Source organism: Somniosus microcephalus, chromosome 12 (assembly GCF_052327205.1).
Source record: "Somniosus microcephalus isolate GS21.2 chromosome 12, FLI_Smic_1.0, whole genome shotgun sequence".
Lineage (NCBI taxonomy): Eukaryota > Metazoa > Chordata > Chondrichthyes > Squaliformes > Somniosidae > Somniosus > Somniosus microcephalus.
In genome coordinates this window covers 201,961,395-201,980,473 of record NC_140998.1, presented here as the reverse complement: position 1 = coordinate 201,980,473, position 19,079 = coordinate 201,961,395, and the positions used below count along the sequence as shown (strand labels likewise).

General features: G+C 44.8%; 1 protein-coding gene across 4 annotated transcripts in view; it reads right to left on the bottom strand.

Moving 5' to 3' along the window:
- The window catches only part of LOC147109896 (cell adhesion molecule CEACAM5-like), an 86,111-nt gene that overhangs the window by 52,643 nt on the left and 14,389 nt on the right, over window positions 1-19,079 (bottom strand). For 3 of the 4 annotated variants that reach the window (XM_086003925.1, XM_086003923.1, XM_086003924.1), the window contains exons 3-5: window positions 7,283-7,558; window positions 5,356-5,616; window positions 2,498-2,773 (exon numbers count right to left, since the gene is read on the bottom strand). In XM_086003925.1, coding sequence (XP_085860051.1) covers window positions 2,498-2,773; window positions 5,356-5,616; window positions 7,283-7,558 — 813 coding nt within the window. The remainder of the gene's footprint in view (window positions 1-2,497; window positions 2,774-5,355; window positions 5,617-7,282; window positions 7,559-19,079) is intronic. The other variant, XM_086003926.1, reaches the window with a different exon arrangement.

Here is a 19,079-nt window from a genome sequence, read left to right as displayed (position 1 = left end):
GTTTCCCAAGTGTGTAGGGGTGGGGGCCAATGCCAGTTTCCCAGGGTGTAGGGGTGAGGGTCCAATGCCAGTTTCCCAGTGTGTAGGGGTGAGGATGCAGTGCCAGTTTCCCAGTGTGTAGGGGTGAGGGTCCAAAGCCAGTTTCCCAAGTGTGTAGGGGTGAGGGTCCAATGCCAGTTTCCCAGTGTGTAGGGGTGGGGTTCCAGTGCCAGTTTCCCAAGTGTGTAGGGGTGGGGGACCAATGCCAGTTTCCCAGTGTGTAGTGTTGAGGGTCCAGTGCCAGTTTCCCAATGTGTAGGGGTGGGGTTCCAGTGCCAGTTTCCCAGTGTGTAGGGGTGGGGGTCCAATGCCAGTTTCCCCAGGGTGTAGGGGTGAGGGTCCAATGCCAGTTTCCCCAGGGTGTAGGGGTGAGGGTCCAATGCCAGTTTCCCAGTGTGTAGGGGTGGGGGTCCAATGCCAGTTTCCCCAGGGTGTAGGGGTGAGGGTCCAATGCCAGTTTCCCCAGGGTGTCGGGGTGAGGGTCCAATGCCAGTTTCCCCAGGGTGTCGGGGTGAGGGTCCAATGCCAGTTTCCCCAGTGTGTAGGGGTGGGGGTCCAATGCCAGTTTCGCAAGTGTGTAGGGGTGAGGGTCCAATGCCAGTTTCCCAGTGTGTAGGGGAGGGGGTCCAATGCCAGTTTCCCCAGTGTGTAGGGGTTTGGTCCAATGCCAGTTTCCCCAGTGTGTAGGTGTGGGTGTCCAATGCCAGTTTCCCAGTGTGTAGGGGTTTGGTCCAATGCCAGTTTCCCAGTGTGTAGGGGTTTGGTCCAATGCCAGTTTCCCAGTGTGTAGGTGTGGGTGTCCAATGCCAGTTTCCCAGTGTGTAGGTGTGGGTGTCCAATGCCAGTTTCTGAGTGTGTAGGGGTGAGGGTCCAATGCCAGTTTCCCCAGTGTGTAGGGGTGGGGGCCCAATGCCAGTTTCCCAGTGTGTAGGGGTGGGGATCCAATGCCAGTTTCCCAGTGTGTAGGGGTGGGGGTCCAATGCCAGTTTCCCAGTGTGTAGGGGTGGGGGTCCAGTGTCAGTTTCCCCAGTGTGTAGGGGTGAGGGTCCAATGCCAGTTTCCCCAGGGTGTAGGGGTGAGGGTCCAATGCCAGTTTCCCAGTGCGTAGGGGTGGGGGTCCAATGCCAGTTTCCCAGTGTGTAGGGGTGGGCGTCCAATGCTAGTTTCCAAGTAGTGATTGACTGCAGTGAAATCAATTGGCATTAAAAAAGTGGGAATGAAGCATTTCAAAGAGAATTTTGGAAAATTCGCTATTTTGGCCTCAGTGGCTGTTCCCCTGCTCCTTACAGAGCTGCAGAGCACCACCATGATTTGGGATGAAGCCAATACAAGGTCACGGTGGCAGCTGCAAGTCTTGCCCCTCCACACTTCTAGCAGTGCAGCTTGTCTGCATCAATTTCAAGCCCCTGGTCTTTGCCAAACCAGCTGAGCTCAGCCAGAGTAGGAGTGCTGGCACTGGAGTTAAAAGTGGAAAAATCGCCAAAGTTTCCTGCTTCTGCTGCTATCCAGTAACTCTTGTTCAACGTATATATCTTTGAAGTTTAGGGATGGACAAGATCCGCTTCCTGTAGCGAGCTGGAATTTGGGTAACTGCCAATTCTGTCAAAATGCGTGATCTGTAAAAACCTGGTATGGAGATGCCGGTGTTGGACTGGGGTGGACAAATCTAAGAAATCCCACAACACCAGGTTATAGTCCAACAGTTTTATTTGAATCACAAGCTTTCGGAGCGCTGCTCCTTCGTCAGCGCTCCGAAAGCTTGTGATTTCAAATAAAGCTGTTGGACTATAACCTGGTGTTGTGGGATTTCTTACATTTGTAAAAACCTGCTGTGCGCATTTTGCAGCAACGTTGGATCACAATTTATAGTGCTGAAATAAAATTTCTACAAAATTTGCATTTTGATTTGCTCAATTATGATTTTCTTTCCCAATCAATATGAATTTCAAATTTTGGGGGCCTTCGTGGCAAACATCAAAATGCAATTTAATCCCAAGCTGCCACTGAAGTAATGCAAAACTATTCTGAAACTACTTACTTTAAGCACGTATAAATTAAATCACCTGGCATCAGCAGTGTTAAGACTGAATAGCAATGGGCAGTGTCATCTGGGAATTATAGCACATTAGTGTGCACCGCCAAAAGAGTTTTCATTTTAGATTGTATTGTAATTAAACATGTATATACAACACAAACTGACCAACGCCACTACTCATTAGTGAATATTATTTTTATTACCAGTCCTGTCTCAAAGAAATATACTTGAATAAATTTGAGTTTTAAAGTAAATAAGCTCACAGCAAATTCACCTCGGTATTGTAGAAGTGGTAAACTATCTGCATACACGTTTCAATAAATAAACCTTACTGAATGCAAAAGAACAAACCGTCTTTCACAATCACAAATTCAGTAGGATTGGTAATAAACGATTAAAATAATGATCGGTTGGGACACTTACAGCTAACATTTAGATGATATAGGTCACTTGTCATTCCGCTATTAGAGTCGTATGCATAGCACGTGAATCCTCCATCAGACCGTAAAACTCCAGATATAGTGAGGATGCTATTATCATCATTTAGACCAAACCTGTTATCAGGAATAATTATGCTATTGTCCTCAAGCCACAGATATGAAACTGCTGTGCCTGATGCGAAACACGTCAGAGCCACGGAGTCATTGTATTCTACTGGGTTGGTGGCATTGGCTGTAACATTAGGCTTGGAAACAGGCTCTGTCAAAACACAGGAGATTAGTTAGCGCACTTGAAAAGTCAACTTGGAGGATGGTGGATTTAGCTCCAGATTCTAACGTCAGCATTTGTGCACTGAACTTTTATCTGTGTGTTCTTATGTGAAATAATTATGGTGGTACTTTCAGCTTACAGTGTGCAAGTTCCATAAGTTGACATCTGCGATTCAGACACTGTGCAGCAGAGAAATCGAATTTGTACTCCATCAACTTGGCCCTCTATTATTACAATCATTCTGAAAATAAAACAGGTTTATATTCTGACGCTTCACTTTTATCTGCAGTGTGGATGTATGCCTAATTAGTACAACATAGTTGTCATGTGTGAATCAGTTTACAAAAAGTGTAAAAGTAAACGAAGATGAAGAAATGTAAAATGCTGGAATCTGACCAGCTATTAGTCCGTAACTTATGGAGCAATGACGTCATGTATTAATGTGGATGGAACACAACAAATTGGATATTCAAACAAAGAGGCAACAGTACATCTGGATCAAGATTTTTCCACATTGTGTAAAGACAAATGGAGAAATTATTAATTAACACCTGAAGAAATTCATTTTACTGAAAAATGTGTTGACATTCTTTGCTAGATCCCTCCATGGTATTAAAGGGTAAAAGACTACATAAGGAAAATAAAAGAAACCTGCGTCATGGAGCTGTTAACGCTTCCAAAACACTGTTAAAAAGAAATTCTCTGTAAGTGGTGCGGATTCCCTCAGGGGCAATGTTGAACTTTCCTTTAAGAATGTTAGTGTAGCCAGACGTTATGGTAGGGACGGTGTGCCTCCCGTGGCAGTTTCAGCAAATGCTGTTTACATTGTCACAGCTACCGCTGATGCCAGCAGCCGGAATCTACTCCAGCCCTTAGCTCAATCCACTCTACAACAGCCCTCAGTGGAACCCTCCATAACAGTCCTTAGCTCAATCCTAGATGACAGCAATCTGTCAACTTCTAATGGTAGCCCACACACCGCAATGTATGAAGTCGGGGTTGATTTGCAAATTGTTTCATTTCACTATTGATTCATATGTTCCTGAGACTTGTATTTCGCTCCCATTTAAGGCCATCCTTTTCTTTTAAAAATAGAAAGAATGTGCTTCCATTTTATAAAGCGTCCTTAACGACTTCAGGGCATCGTAAAGCGCTGCGCAGCCAATTAAGTCATTTTGAAGTGTAGTTACTGTTGTAATGTAGGGAGATGTGGCAGTCAATTTGTGACACGTCCCACAAATAGTAATTAGATAAACTCTTAGTGGCGTTTGGTTGAGAGATAAATATTGGCCTGTACACTGGGAGAACTCATTTGCTCTTTCTCGAATAGTGTCATTAGATCGTTTACGTCCAACTGAGAAGGCAGACGGGATCTAAGACAGCACCACCGACCCTGCAGCTCTCCCTCAGTGTTGCATTGATGTGTCAGCCCAGATTGTGCTCAAGTCTTGAAGTGGGACTTCAACCCATGACCTTCTACCTCAGAGGCGAGACTGCTACCACTGAGCCACGACTGACACCGTGTAAAGTAATTGAATTCTCAGCTGCAAACTCAGCAATTTTAATATGCAGATGGGGAGATTTCAAGTTTTAGTTTTAGAAACACAGGAATGAAAAGAATCAGTGAATAACTTGCATACAAAAATGAACTGTGTGACAAATCAGACATCAGTTCATTTTGTTTTAGTATGTTCACTGTCATTGGGGGTTCTGCTGAGGGTCACCATGCCCTATGGGAGCTGTGTTCGGTGAGGACTGCTTACAATTGCACAAAGCAGGTTTACATGGCTTTGACACCGACTCTTCCTTCTCCTTTGCTGACTGTAGTGCAGAATGATGGATTTTCTCACTTTTTACCTACTTGAGAATTGTACAAGCCAGCATTTTAGCCTGATAACACTTCCACCTGAATGCATTTAAATAATTTGTCAATCAGGAACCTTACAGGGGGATACAATTTACAGATTTGCACGTTATTCATGTTTAAATTTTCAGAAGAACAAGATTCAAATGAGGAAACAAATCTGGATTAGAATATTAATGAAGCAAATGTTGCCATATTTAGCAGTCAAGTAAAAGTTACCGAAATGAAAATGCTAGCAATAGTGATGTTTGCAAGGATAATATTGAAGCAAAACAGTGAGTCAACACTGAAGAAAAATTACACCATTTCTTTCTGTTTTAGTTATCAAATGATAATGGACCCATGATCATACAAAAAATAAAAACTCATCAACAACTATTTTTTGCTGGAAACAGAACAATTTACTTTGTTGGTATTAATATTGTTGATCCAATTAAAGTTGTTATCTGACCATACCATGTAGTTCATGACTTCAGCTGACTTTGAAATTAAACAATGATTACTGCATGCACAAATAGTATGTAAATTTGTATTACTATTGCCTACTATACATTACTTAATACTTGAAAATACCATACAATAAGGTATTTAATAAAACAATTGGTGAATATGATTTCTCTATTTAGACACGTAGAACATTGAAACAAAAATAATGTTCACCACAAGAAAAAGGAACACTTCTACCTTCTCTGGATATATTACGTACCTACCACAACCATGTCCCTTGTTGTCGCACTGTATCTTTTTGTTGCATTGTTAAAGGCCTCACACGTGTAATTACCAGTGTTATGCAAGGAAATATCAGCAATGATTAGCTGCTGTCCATTTTGTTGAAAAGCACCATTGAGATACCACTGAAATTCAGAAGGGGGGTTTGAAACGGCAGAACAAGAAAAATTCACGTTTGACCCCAAAATGTATAACGCACGTTCTGGGCTGATGGATATATTAAGAGATTCCGGTCCATCTAAAACAAACGCACAGGTCGGTTGCAATATTTTATTTAGAAACAGTAGACTGTAAAACTAGCATGCAGCCCATCACCACAGGACTAAATTCCAGTGAAGCCACTCCACTACTAATTATACCTGCTACTAACTACTAATAACTAACTACTAATTCTACCTGCTACGAGCTAGTCATATTTATATCAAAATAAAAGAAACAGGTCTGAAAACATACTAATTCCAGCCAATGTAGGTCATGGCTCATCCTCGGCAGTAATTGCTGGTACATTACAGAGCTCTGATTACACCACAGAATTAATTATTTTACATTCGTTTCTTTACTCTTTTTAAATAGTCCGTTCCTTGTTCAGATTTAGATTTTTCTACCTGTCAACAACATTTTTTCAATTTGTCAAATTCCATCCCAAAACGTAATTACAGGGTGTTGATATCTTTAAGTAGTTGAGATTTAAAGATAAATGCATGCTTTTCTTTCACTTGGCGAATTTGCTCTCCATCCTGTAAACATGACCTCATTTCTGTTTTAGGCTTCCACCTGTTAATCCCCAGAAAGTGATCACTATTAGCAATGCGAGCCTGGGCAACGAGTGTTTTCAATTGTGGAGAGCATCATTGTCCAAAGTAATTCTATCAATGCAAGTCCATGCACGAGAATTTCAATGATCTGGGACGGCGATCCTATCCAATTTTCCTCTCCTGAATTCAAGATGTTGAAGCCAATTACTTCAATCCCTGTTCAATATCCACAATTCCCCCGAATTAATACCCTTGTCTGAGGTCAGCTAATTCAGGAGGATTATAGGAATTAAACTGGAAAATGTCTGGTCTGTAAGGATCAGCTACCCTTTGATAACTATCCGACTTCTCGTTAATTAACGCATGACATTTTTACATCAATTGCACTTTAATTTAGAGAAAAATGATGGACATGCGCTCACCATTTTTTTTTACATTTTACATCAATTCCACTTAAATAAGTATACTTAAATAAGTAAAATGATACTTAAGTCAATTTTAATGACTTGTCCCTCTCTTTTGGTAGGACCAGTCAAAAAGAAACAAGTAAACTTTAACTAATAAACCTTTACAAAAACGTTAATAAATCAAATCAGAATTTGGTTACTTTAATGACTTGCCTGCAAAGTCAATGTTCAGGTGGCTTCAATAAGTTAATTTGACAATTGTAATTAATTTTACAGTCTTAATGAGAGATTTCTCACAGGTGACTTTGAATTGTGACTAGAGTAATTGCGTGGTTAATTGACGAGAGATGTGAGCACTGAAAGAAAGCTTGTTTTCATACTTATTTATTTATAATTTGATTAGATCAACAAAAGATGACTGACAGATATTCAGAAAAATGCTAAAAAACAATTGTGGTCTGGGATCCATACGTAATACATAATGAAGAAGGATTATTCATTTTTAGTTTCAACTATATTGGTCAATACAAAATGTAAACTGGTTTTGAAATGGGACAGCAGGACCTGCTGTCACTTCCATCAGTCAACTATGTCATGTCTAATCAAACCGAATGAAAGTGACATTCAGTATAATTTCACAGAGACACGAAGCATTGTTTCAAATGTTGCAGTGTCAAAATCAGCAGGTTTAAAAATCTGTTAAATCAAATGAGGTACTTAAGTGATATGTTGTGACACTTACAGCTAACGTTTAGTAGATATGGATCACTTGTGTTTCCATTAATCAGGTTGTACCCATAGCACGTGAATCCTTCATCAGATCTCAACACTCCAGATACAGTTAGGGTGCTGTTATCGCTACTCAGACCAATCCTATCACCAGGGTTAATAGTCTTATTGTCCTTCAGCCACTGATATGAAACTGCTGTCCCTGATGCATGGCATGTCAGAGCCACTGTGCCATTGTATTCTACTGGGTTGGTGTCATTGGATGAAATAGTAGGCTGAGAAAGAGGTTCTGTCAAAACACAGCAGATTATTAACTGTTTGTAATATAATGTGGAGGGAGCAGGATTCAGTTAGTAGCTTTCAAAGAATATATCTGTACGGTCTCATGCCTGAATTGCTTTGAATATTTTATCATGATACGTGGATATAACTTAATACAGTATAACAGAATGTGGAATCATTTGTATTGAATACACGTTATATTCATCATTAATTTACAATCATTTAAATGCTTCTCCAATGGGATGTCATAGTAAAGATGCAGCATGTACAGCTTTGTAGCTCCATATATTGAGAATAATAGAAATGGCAATAAATATATTTTATGCCATAATTTATGATGCTCATCTATATTTTAATTTTAAAAAGTAGATATCATGTGAACTGAGTGGAGGTAAATAATATGTACAGAAAAGTAAAATGTGAATCAATAGAAAAGGTATAGATAGGAGTGTATGTTTTCCACTTTTCATTATTTCTTCTTGGGAGGTGGGCAGTGTTCAGAAGGCCCCACCTCTTGTCCATTGCTAGTTACCCTGACAAGGTGCTGGTAAGCCCTCTTCTTAAGCCACTGTAGTCATGGTGATAGATGTCTGATGTGAGGCAGAGAATGCCAGGATTTTGACCCAGTGTCAATAAAGGAACAGTGATATTTGCCCAAGTCAGGATGGTGTGTGACTTGGACTTGGAGGTGGTGTTCACGTGATACTTCTGCTCGTCTTTCTCAGTCACGGGGCTGGGAATTGCCATTGTGCCTGATGAATTGTTGCAGTGTACTCTGTAGATAGCCACAACACATTGTGACGGTGGTTAATGCATGGCTGTTGAGTCCAGTGGCAAGAATGCTGACAAAGCAGACTGATCTGTCCTGGCCTGGCACTGAGTTTCCTGAGTGTGCATCTGCACCCATCCAGGTGAACAGTGAGCATTTCATCATATTGCTGACTCGAGCCTTGTAGATGGTTTTGAGTGGTCAGTAGGTGTGCCTCTTACTGCTGAGTACCCAGCCCTTGCCATTCTTCTGTAGTCACATTGTTGATATTCCTGATCCAGTTAAGCTTCTGGGACAATGTTGATTTATAAGATTTTGACAGAGGGAAATTCAGTGATGGTGGTTTATTGAATGCCATGTGGAAGTGGTTAGGCTTTTCCTTGTTGTAGATAGCCACTGTATGAACTCCCTCCCCAACAGCACTGTGGGAGTACCTTCACCACACTGACTGCAGCGGTTCAAGGTGGCGGCTCACTACTACCTTCTCAAGGACAACTAAGGTCGGGCAATAAATGCTGGCCTTGCCAGCAACGCCCACATCCTATGAACGAATAAAATATATATATACAGTTTGAGTGTTACCTGCCACTTGTCAGCTCAAGCCTAAATGTTGGCCAGGTTCTGCTGCAAGATGGCACAGGCAGCTGCATTATCAGTGGAGAAATTAATGGAGCTGGACATTGTGGAATCGTCAGTGAACAACCCTGTCCCTGACCTTAAGGGAGTGGGAAGATGCTTGATAAAGCAGCTGGAGATGGTTGGGTCGAGGATGCTGCCCCGAGGAACTCCTGCAGTGATATCCCTGGGCCTCTGACAACCATTTGCTTTTTCTGTGTATCTGGTATAACTCCACTGGAGATTTTCTCTTTGACCTCAGTTTCACTAGGGCTCCTTGGTGTCATACTTAGTCAGGTGCTGCCTTGGTGTAGATCAGTTACTCTCACCTCTCCAATTCATTATTCCTTAAACCCTGAGGAATGCTGCCAATTGATAGAAGCCTGCAACCTTTGCGATTGGATGTTTTGCTCCATTCCAAAGTTGATGCGCTGGTGAGCTTAGCAAACAGCACATCAACAACTTCCATTTATATAATGCCTTTTATACATAGTAAAATGTCTTAAGGCGCTTCACAGGAGTGTTATCAGACAAAATGTGACATGAGTAAGTATTAGGACAGGTGATTAAAACCTTGGTGAAAGAGGTAGGTTTTAAGGAGCGTCTTGAAGGAGGAGAGAGAGGTAGGCAAGTGGAAAGGTTTAGGGAGGGAATTGCAGAGCTTAGAGCCTTGGCAGCTGAAGGCACAGCCGCCAATGGTGGAGTGAAGGAAATCGGGGATGCACCAGGGGGCAGAATTGGAGGAACGCAGAGTTCCAAGAGGGTTGTAGGGCTGAGGGGGTTACAGAGCTAGGGATGAATAAGGCCATGGGGAGATTTGAGCACAAGGATGTTACATCTTCATGTATTGTATGGCAGTTTGAACCAATTAGCACCTCACTCCTGTGATGTCCAATGTTGTTTACTGGAAGCTATGAGTGGCACAAAAATTGAGTGCAGTTGTATGCAAATATATTGATGCCCCGATACAAACCAGTCAAAGATTCATTGGCCAAGGATACTCCAACTGAAGTTATACTGTAGCTAACTGCTATCTGTAGAGTATGAGCATTGTTGGCAGACTGGAGTTATACTTCTGACTGCATCGTTCTGCAGCTGGCACTAGAACTCAGCCACAAAAGGGCTTGTTAACAAGTGCATAGCTCCAGTCCCCAAGCTGTCAATTTTTAGTGTTTTATAAGACAGCACTGAGGAGAAAGAGAGAAAGAACAGCATCAATAACAATCACTTTACAGAGGGGTGGAGAAACAGAAAAAGTGATGAAAAGAATAGATACCCATTTAAGGCCATCCTTTGCTTTTAAAAATAGAAAGGGCCTAGAAATTAGCGAAAGCCCCGCCAGCTCGCTGGCGGCCAGAATTTACCGCTGGGCGTGGAGCCACTCGCGCCCAGCCGATATTCAGTTTCAGCGCCCAAAGTCGAGGACGGCCGCTGTTCAAGGGTGTGGCCACCCCCGCTTGGGGCGCTGAAACTGAATATCGGCGCGCGAGTGGCCGCAGCGCCACCCGCAGCGGAGCGGCAGGCTGCGGTACTGCAGGCCTTCCTCCCTCTCTTAAGGGGGAGGTGCCTGCAGCAGCTGGAGCCCCGATCGCGAGTGCCGGCAAAAAAGCCCGGCACAACGGAGAAGTGCCGGGCTCCCGGAAACCAGCCGGCAATGCCGCGGGGGGGAGGCCGGGGAAGGAGGTGCGGGCAGGCGGCCGCCGAAAAAGCGGCCGGCCGCACCTCCACCTTAAAGCGCCCCACTAAGGCTGCTGTACGGACCCGGTCTCCGAATGTTATTAGCGGCCACCACGGAAGAGGCGGCCGCTACTGAAGATGGGGGTTGGGCCGGTGTCGGGGCGCTGCGCACACCGATGACGTCATCGGTGGCAGCGCAGCGCTAACGGCTACCACCGCAATTAGCGCATCAATGAAGTTCGCCCGAAGTTTGCAGACTGGCGCAGAAGCCCTCTTTGGGCGGTAACTGGGCGCAAAGCCCACTGAATTTCTAGGCCAATGTGTTTACATTTTATAAAAAGAGTCTTTGATGACTTCAGGACATCCCAACGTGCTTAACAGCCAGTTAAGTAGTTTTAAAGTGTAAATAAGAAATAGGAGCAGGAGTAGGCCATTCGGCCTGTCGAGCCTGCCCCACCAGCCAATAAGATCATGGATGATCTGATCTTGGCCTCAACTCCACTTTCCCACCCACTCCCCATAATCCTCGACCCCTTTGTAGCTCAAATATATGTCTATCTCAGCCTTGCATATATTCAATGACACTGCCTCCACAGCTCTCTGGGGTAGAGAAATCCAAAGATTCACGACCCTCAGGGAAGAAATTTCTCATCTCCTCAAATGGGCGACATGTCTGACACCGACTCATCCTCCTCCTTTGCAGACTGTAATGCTGATTTATGGATTTTCTCACTTCTGTTCGAGTTAAACAGCTTCTTTAACTACTTGAGAATTGTACAACCCAGCATAATAGCCTGATAGCACATCCGCCTGAATGCATTTAAATAATTTTCAATCAGGAATCTAACGGGGGAAAATACTTAGATTTGCACGTTATTAATGTTTAAATTTCCTTGAGAAAAATAGGGTTCGAATGAGGAAACAAATCTGGATTAGAATATTAATGAAGCAAATGTTGCTATATTCAGTAGTTCAATGCCAGCACATAGAGAAATAAAAGTTAACAAAATGAAAATGCTAGCAATAGTGATGTTTGCAAGCATCATATTGAAGCAAAACAATCAGACAACACGGAGGAAAAATTATACCATTTCTTTGTTTCAATTATCAAATGCTGATGGACTCATGATCATACAAAAAATAAAAACTCATCAACATAACTATTTTTGATGGAAATAGAACAGTTTACTTTGTTAGTATTAATATTGTTGATCCAATTAAAGTTGTTATCTGATTATACCAAGCTGTTCATGACTTTAGCTGGCTTTATAAACTAAACAATAATTACTGCATGCACAAATAGTATGTAACTTTGCATTACTATTGATGACTCAATACTCGACAATAGCATACAATAAGGTACTGAAATAAAACAATCAGTGAATACAATTTCTCTTTCGATACGTAGAAAAATGAAACAAAAATAAAGTTCCCCACAAAAGGAACACTTCTACCTTCTCTGGATATATTACGTACCTACCACAACCATGTCCCTTGTTGTCACACTGTATCTTTTTGTTGTATTGTTAAAGGCCTCACACGTGTAATTACCAGTATTATTCAAGGAAATATCAGCAATGATTAGCTGCTGTCCATTTTGTTGAAGAGAAATACCATTGAGATACCACTGAAATTCAGAAGGGGGGTTTGAAACGGCAGAACAGGAAAAAATCATGTTTGACCCCAAAGTGTATAACGCAAGTTCCGGGCTGATGGATATATTAAGAGATTCCGGTCCGTCTAAAACAAACGCACAATTCGGTTGCAACATCTTATTTAGAAAGTTTAGACTGTAAAAGTAGCATGCAACCCATCACCACAGGACTAATTCTGACTAAATCCCAGTGAAGTCACTCCACTACTAATTCTACCTGCTACAAGCTATTCATATCTATATCAAAGTATGGAAAGCAGGTTGAAAACAAACTAATTTCAGCAAATGTAGGCCATGGCTCATACTTGGCAGCAATTGTTCACAAACATTTTGTAATGAAATCGGTTTGTCTTGATCCTGTATTCGTTTTGCACTCATGTATATTACCCTCCCCCACTGTGTATAGTTTCACTTCCTCTTTCCCGACTAACCTGGGAGGTTCCAGGTCTTGGCTCTTGGCTCCGCCCCTGACTTCTCTTACATAAAGATCCCAGGATCTGTATGACTCATTCCTGTGAACCAGTCGGCGTGTTGAGATGTCAGCTCTGATCTTAGTGATTAAAAGCCAACTTGTTTAAGTCTATAACTTCTAGTTTTGTGGTTATTGAAGGCCCATCAATTTTAATCACTAAAGAATACTAGGATGGATCGACTCCTAAAACCAGAGCATCTGGACTTGGATCCACATTCTGCTGAAGCATCAAATCAATTTGGACACTGGCTCAAATGCTTCAAACTCTTCGCGGGGGCCTCATCCGCTAGCGAGGTAGATAAACTGAGTCTACTGACTACTCGCGTAAGTCATCAGATTTATTCGTTCATCCAGGATGCCACCTCTTACACGGGGGCCATCACTATCCTGAAGGCCCAATACCAGAGGCCGGTAAACGAAGTGTACGCCAGACATCTGCTGGCTACACGCAGGCAGTGACCAGAGGAATCAATGGACGATTTCTTACAGGGCCTAAAGGACCTGGTCCGGGACTGTAACTGCAAGGCCGTGACGGCCAACGCGTACGCTGATGAATTGGTCCGCGAGTCCTTCATCACGGGCTTCAAATTGAATTATATCCAGCAGAGACTGCTGGAGAAGGAGGTCCTGGACTTAAAAAAGGCAGTGGCCACCACGCGATCGCTGGATGTGGCCCAGAAACACTGACTCTTATTCTTCCGACCATGCGGCCCTCACCGCCTCATGCACGCCGAGGGGCCCGCCATCTTGGAATCAGCCATCTTCCCCATCCAGGTCTCAGACCAGCTCGACGCCGCCGGAGTCCCCACACAGAAGTTCACCCAGGAGTCCTACTACAGCAGCAATGTCTCGAGGCCCGAAATGCTACTTCTGCGGCCAGGCCAAGCATCCCAGGCAACGGTGCCCAGCGAAGGACGCTACATGCTTCAAATGTAAGAAAAAGGGGCATTTTAGCAAAGTCTGCAGGGGGAATCCGATTTCCAACTCCGTCACCGCCTCGTGCGTGCTGCCATCTTGGGATCCGCCATCTTTTCCTGACTCAACGGCCGCCCAGGGCCCAACAGTGGCTTCGATCACGGTGGATCAATCCAGGCCACACCCGTTGACAAAATCCATGATGGACATACAGGTAAACGGGAATTTAATGAAATGTTTAATTGACTGTGGGAGTACCGAGAGTTTTATCCACCCTAGCCTGATACGGCGGCACTCATTAACGGTAACCCCTACACGGAGCAGAATTGCTATGGCTGCTAAGCCCCACACTTCGGACATTTTGGGCTACTGTGTGGTAACACTGACTGTAAAAGGCATGGACTACAAGGATTTTAAACTCCTCATGATGCCAGAACTCTGTGTTAATGTAATCTTGGGCCTGGACTTCCAGTGCCACCACGAAAGTGTCACGCTAGCATATGGCGGGTCCCAGCCGCCACTCACAGTCTGTGGCCTATCAACCTTAAAAATCAGCCGGCCCTCTTTATTCGCTAATCTCGCTCTGAACTGTAGGCCCATAGCGACCAAAAGTAGACAGTACAGTCTGGAAGACAGACACTTTATCAAGGCGGAAGTAGACAGACTCCTGCGGGAAGGCATTATTGAATGCAGTACCAGCCCGTGGCGTGCCCAAGTAGTCATAGTTAAAAATAGCGAAAAGAAACGGATGGTAATTGACTACAGCCAGACTGTTAATATTTATACCCAGCTGGACGCCTACCCTTTACACCGCATATCAGAAATGGTCAACCAGATTGCGCAATACCGAGTCTTCTTGACTATCGACCTCAAATCCGCGTATCACCAGCTCCCCATTAGAACGGAGGACCGCCCATACACCGCCTTCAAGGCGAACGGGCGCCTCTACCATTTTCTCAGAGTGCCCTTCGGGGTAACAAATGGGGTCTCGGTCTTCCAACGTGAGATGGACCGCATGGTTGACGAGAATAAACTACAAGCTACCTACCCCTATCTGGACAATGTCACTATCTGCGGGCACAACCAGCAAGACCACGATCTAAATCTTGCGAGATTTTTAAAAACTGCCCTAAAGCTGAATCTAACCTACAACGAAGACAAATGTGTCTTCAACACAACCCGTCTCTGTATCCTCGGCTGTGTGGTGGAAGATGGGGTAATTGGACCGGACCCTGACCAATTACGCCCCCTAAAGGAACTGCCCCTGCCACACAATCCCAAAGCTGTAAAAAGGTGCCTGGGATTTTTTTCGTATTATGCCCAATTACTCTGATAAGGCCCGACCCCTCATTAAATCGACGTCCTTCCCACTATCAGCTGAAGCTCGGGAGGTTTTCACCAGTATCAAACAGGACATTGAAAGGGCTGCACTGTGTGCAGTGGACGAAAGCATTCCCTTTCAAGTCGGAAGCAATGCGTCAGACTTTGCTTTAGCTGCGACCCTCAATCAGGCTGGGAGACCTGTGGCCACCTTCTCCCGAACCCTTCAGGGACCTGAAATCAGGCACTCTTCTGTCGAGGAGGAGGCACAGGCTATAGTGGAGGCAGTGCGGCACTGGAGACACTATCTAGCCGGCAAACGTTTCCACCTGCTCACCGACCAGCGGTCGGTGGCTTTCATGTTTAATAACAAACAAAGGGAAAATCAAGAATGACAAAATACTCAGGTGGAGGATCGAACTATCCACGTTCGACTATGATATTATGTCGAGGCCGGGAGCCCTTAATGAACCCCCAGACGCCCTATCACGGGGAATGTGTGCCAGCATTCATACGGACAAATTACAGGGTCTCCACAACGACCTCTGTCACCCAGGGGTCACCCAACTATACCATTTTATAAAGTCCCGCAATCTGCCCCACTCCATCGAGGAGGTCAGGGCAATGACCAGAGCCTGCCGCATCTGTGCGGAATGCAAGCCTCGTTTGTACAGGCCTGACCGTGCACACCTTATCAAAGCCACACGGCCATTCGAGCGCCTAAGTCTGGACTTCAAGGGACCCCTTCCCTCTGCCGACCGTAACGTATACTTCCTCAATATCATCGATGAATATTCCCGCTTCCCCTTCGCCATTCCCTGCCCAGACATGACCAGTGCCACGGTCATCAAGTGTCTCTGTAATCTATTCTGCATGTTTGGCATGCCGAACTACATACACAGCGATAGGGGAACGTCATTCATGAGTGATGAGCTGCGCCAGTTCTTGCTCTCGAAGGGGATAGCCACCAGCAGAACCACTAGCTACAACCCCCGGGGTAATGGGCAAGTGGAAAGGGAGAATGCTACTGTTTGGAAGGCTGTCAAGTTAGCCTTAAAGTCAAAAGGCCTTCCGACCTCCCGCTGGCAGGAAGTCCTCCCAGACGTGCTCCACTCCATAAGGTCTCTTATGTGCTGCCACTAACGCTACCCCTCATGAAAAGATGTTCGTTTTCCCCCGGAAATCCACCTCGGGCATATCTCTACCTGCATGGCTGACGTCTCCGGGGACAGTACTATTGCGGAAGCACGTGAGAGGCCATAAAATGGACCCCCTTGTGGAAAAGGTACAGCTCCTCCATGCAAACCCTCAGTACGCCTATATCGAATACTCTGACGGGCGAGAGGACACTGTTTCCATAAAAGACATCGCTCCCTCGGGGAGCGGAGAGAACGATGGGAGACTACCCGATGAAGACCTACACTACAAAAGAGACAGGACGCCCAGAGGTATCAATACCCAACTTTAACCTGGAGGACACTGCAGATAACCTGGAAGACACTGCGGAGGCCCGGACAGCGGAGGAACCAGAATCCACTCCCCTAGAGGCACCCCAACTGGCTTTGCGCTGATCACCGAGAACTGCAAACCCTCCTGACAGACTCACTTATACCAACTTTTAAGAAACATCACCCTGATGGACTAAATCTATAGAAGGGGTGAATGTAATGAAATCTGTTTGTCTTGATCCTGTATTCGTTTTGCACTCATGTATATTACCCTCCCCCACTGTGTATAGTTTCACTTCCTCTTTCCCGACTAACCTGGGAGGTTCCAGGTCTTGGCTCTTGCCTCCACCCCTGACTTCTCTTACATAAAGATCCCAGGATCTGTATGACTCATTCCTGTGAACCAGTCGGCATGTTGAGATGTTAGCTCTGATCTTAGTGATTAAAAGCCAACTTGTTTAAGTCTATAACTTCTAGTTTTGTGGTTATTGAAGGCCCATCACATTTCATAGCTGCGATTACTGTTTGGCAACATGTCTGAAAATTCACCACATAAATAGTTATTTTACATTAGTTCCTTCACTCTCTGTTGTGCTAAAGTATTATAAAACACTGGTTCAACCTCAATTGGACAATTGTGGCCAATTCTGGGCACCACACTTTAGGAAGCATGTCAAGGCTTTAGAGAGCATGCAGAAGACATTTAATAGAATGGTACCAGAAAGACTTCAGTAATGTGGATAGACTAGAGAAACTGGTGTTGTTCACCTTCAAGCAGAGAAGATAAAGGGCAGATTTGATGGAAATGTTGAAAATTAAGGCGGCTTTTGATGCACTAAATAAGGAGAAACTATTTCCAGTGGCAGAATGGTCAGTAACCAAAGGACACAGATTTAAGGTAATGGGCAAAAAAGAGTCAGCAGCGGCACGAGGAAAGAAAATGGAGCGAGTTGTTTTGATCTGGAAAGCATTGCCTGAAAGGGTGGTAGAAGCAGATTTAATAAAAACTTTCAAAAGGGAATTGGATAAATACTTGAAGTGGAAACATTTTCAGGGCTATGCGGAAAGAGCAGGGGAGTGGGACTAATTGGATATTTCTTTCAAAGAGCTGACACTGGCATGATGGGCCGAACGGCCTCCTTCTGTGCTCTATCATTCTATGATTATATCATTTTCCACACCCCATTTAATGGTCATTCGAGCAGTAAACTCGCCATCTTAAATTGATCATTTCCATTATTCCAACTCCATTTGATATTTTATTATTTTTGGGCACTAAGGGAATCAAGGGATATGGGGATAGTGCAGGAAAGTGGAGTTGAAGTCGAAGATCAGCCATGATCTTATTGAATGGCGGAGCAGGCTTAAGGGGCCTCATGGCCGACTCCTGCTCCTATTTCTTATGTTCTCATATTAGCAAACAGACAAACCAGATCTGAATTAATGTCAAGGTGAAATCTAGCTGTAAAATATGCAGTTATGGCTGTCCCTGATGCTTTTAAATACTCTCGGGTTAATAGAAGACAAATGCCATGCACGACAGCCATAAATAGTGAAGTTGGAGGAAACACCAAAAAGTAATTAGGCTAGAAATTCGGTATAGCCACGTTTGGGGCGCTAGTCCTGCATAGCGCAAAGCTTAGTGCCAGGCGTGATTTAGCGCCACCAGGCGCGATATTGGGTTGCAGCGCCCCGAGGGTGATTGTGGTGCTAAATCAGGCGCTGCACTATACTCTTGAGGCGCTAACCCGGCAGCGCAACCCAATTTCGCCACGGCAGGGCACAGCGCAAGTGCTGTCAATAATCACTTTCCCTGAGACACACTGGCGCTGGCCAGCTCTTAAAGGGGCAGGTCATCAGCCACGGGCACAGAGGATAGCCCTTGTCCCCGAGAAGCTAGACTCCTGGGTGAGCCGGGGCCTCGAAAAGGTCTGCAACAGAAGTCTGGCGCAGGATGAAGGTGTCGTGGCTGCTGCCTGGGAACTGCGCATTCACTGCGAGGATCAGCTGTCGGTGGTCACAGACCAGCTGGACATTCAAGGAATGGAACCCCTAGCGGTTGTGGAACTCCTCCGGATTCTCTACAGGCATCCGCAAAGCCACGTGCATGCAGTCAATGGCGCCCTGCACCATGGGGAAGTCCGCTATTGCAGCGAAGCCCTCTGCGTGCTCCCGCTGCTTGTCTGAGGTCATTGGGAAGGAGATGTACTGCTACCTCCTTTTAAACAGGGCATCAGTCACTTGACGGATGCAGCAATGCACCGCAAGCTGCGAGATGTTGGCTATGTCCCCAGTTGTGGCCTGAAAGGAGCCGCTTGCGTAGAAGTTTAGGGCAACAGTCATCCTCACAGCCACCGACAGAGATGTCCTACACCTTATCGGAGGCTGCAGATCTGGCTGAAGCAGTTGGCACAGCTCAGTCACCACCTCCTTTCTAAAGCATAGCCTTCTGATACACTGCTCCTCCGACATGTTCATGTAGGAAAACTGCTGTCGGAAAACCCTGGCAGCATAAGGTCTGGTGTGGTGACGTCTGTTGGTCCTCCTCCGTCAGGCCATGCCTGCCCCTCTCTCCATGCGTCTGTGCCCTTTCCAGATGATTCAGCAGCAGGACGTTCCCCTCCAATGCAGCCCCCATAATAAGTGCGCCAAGAAAGT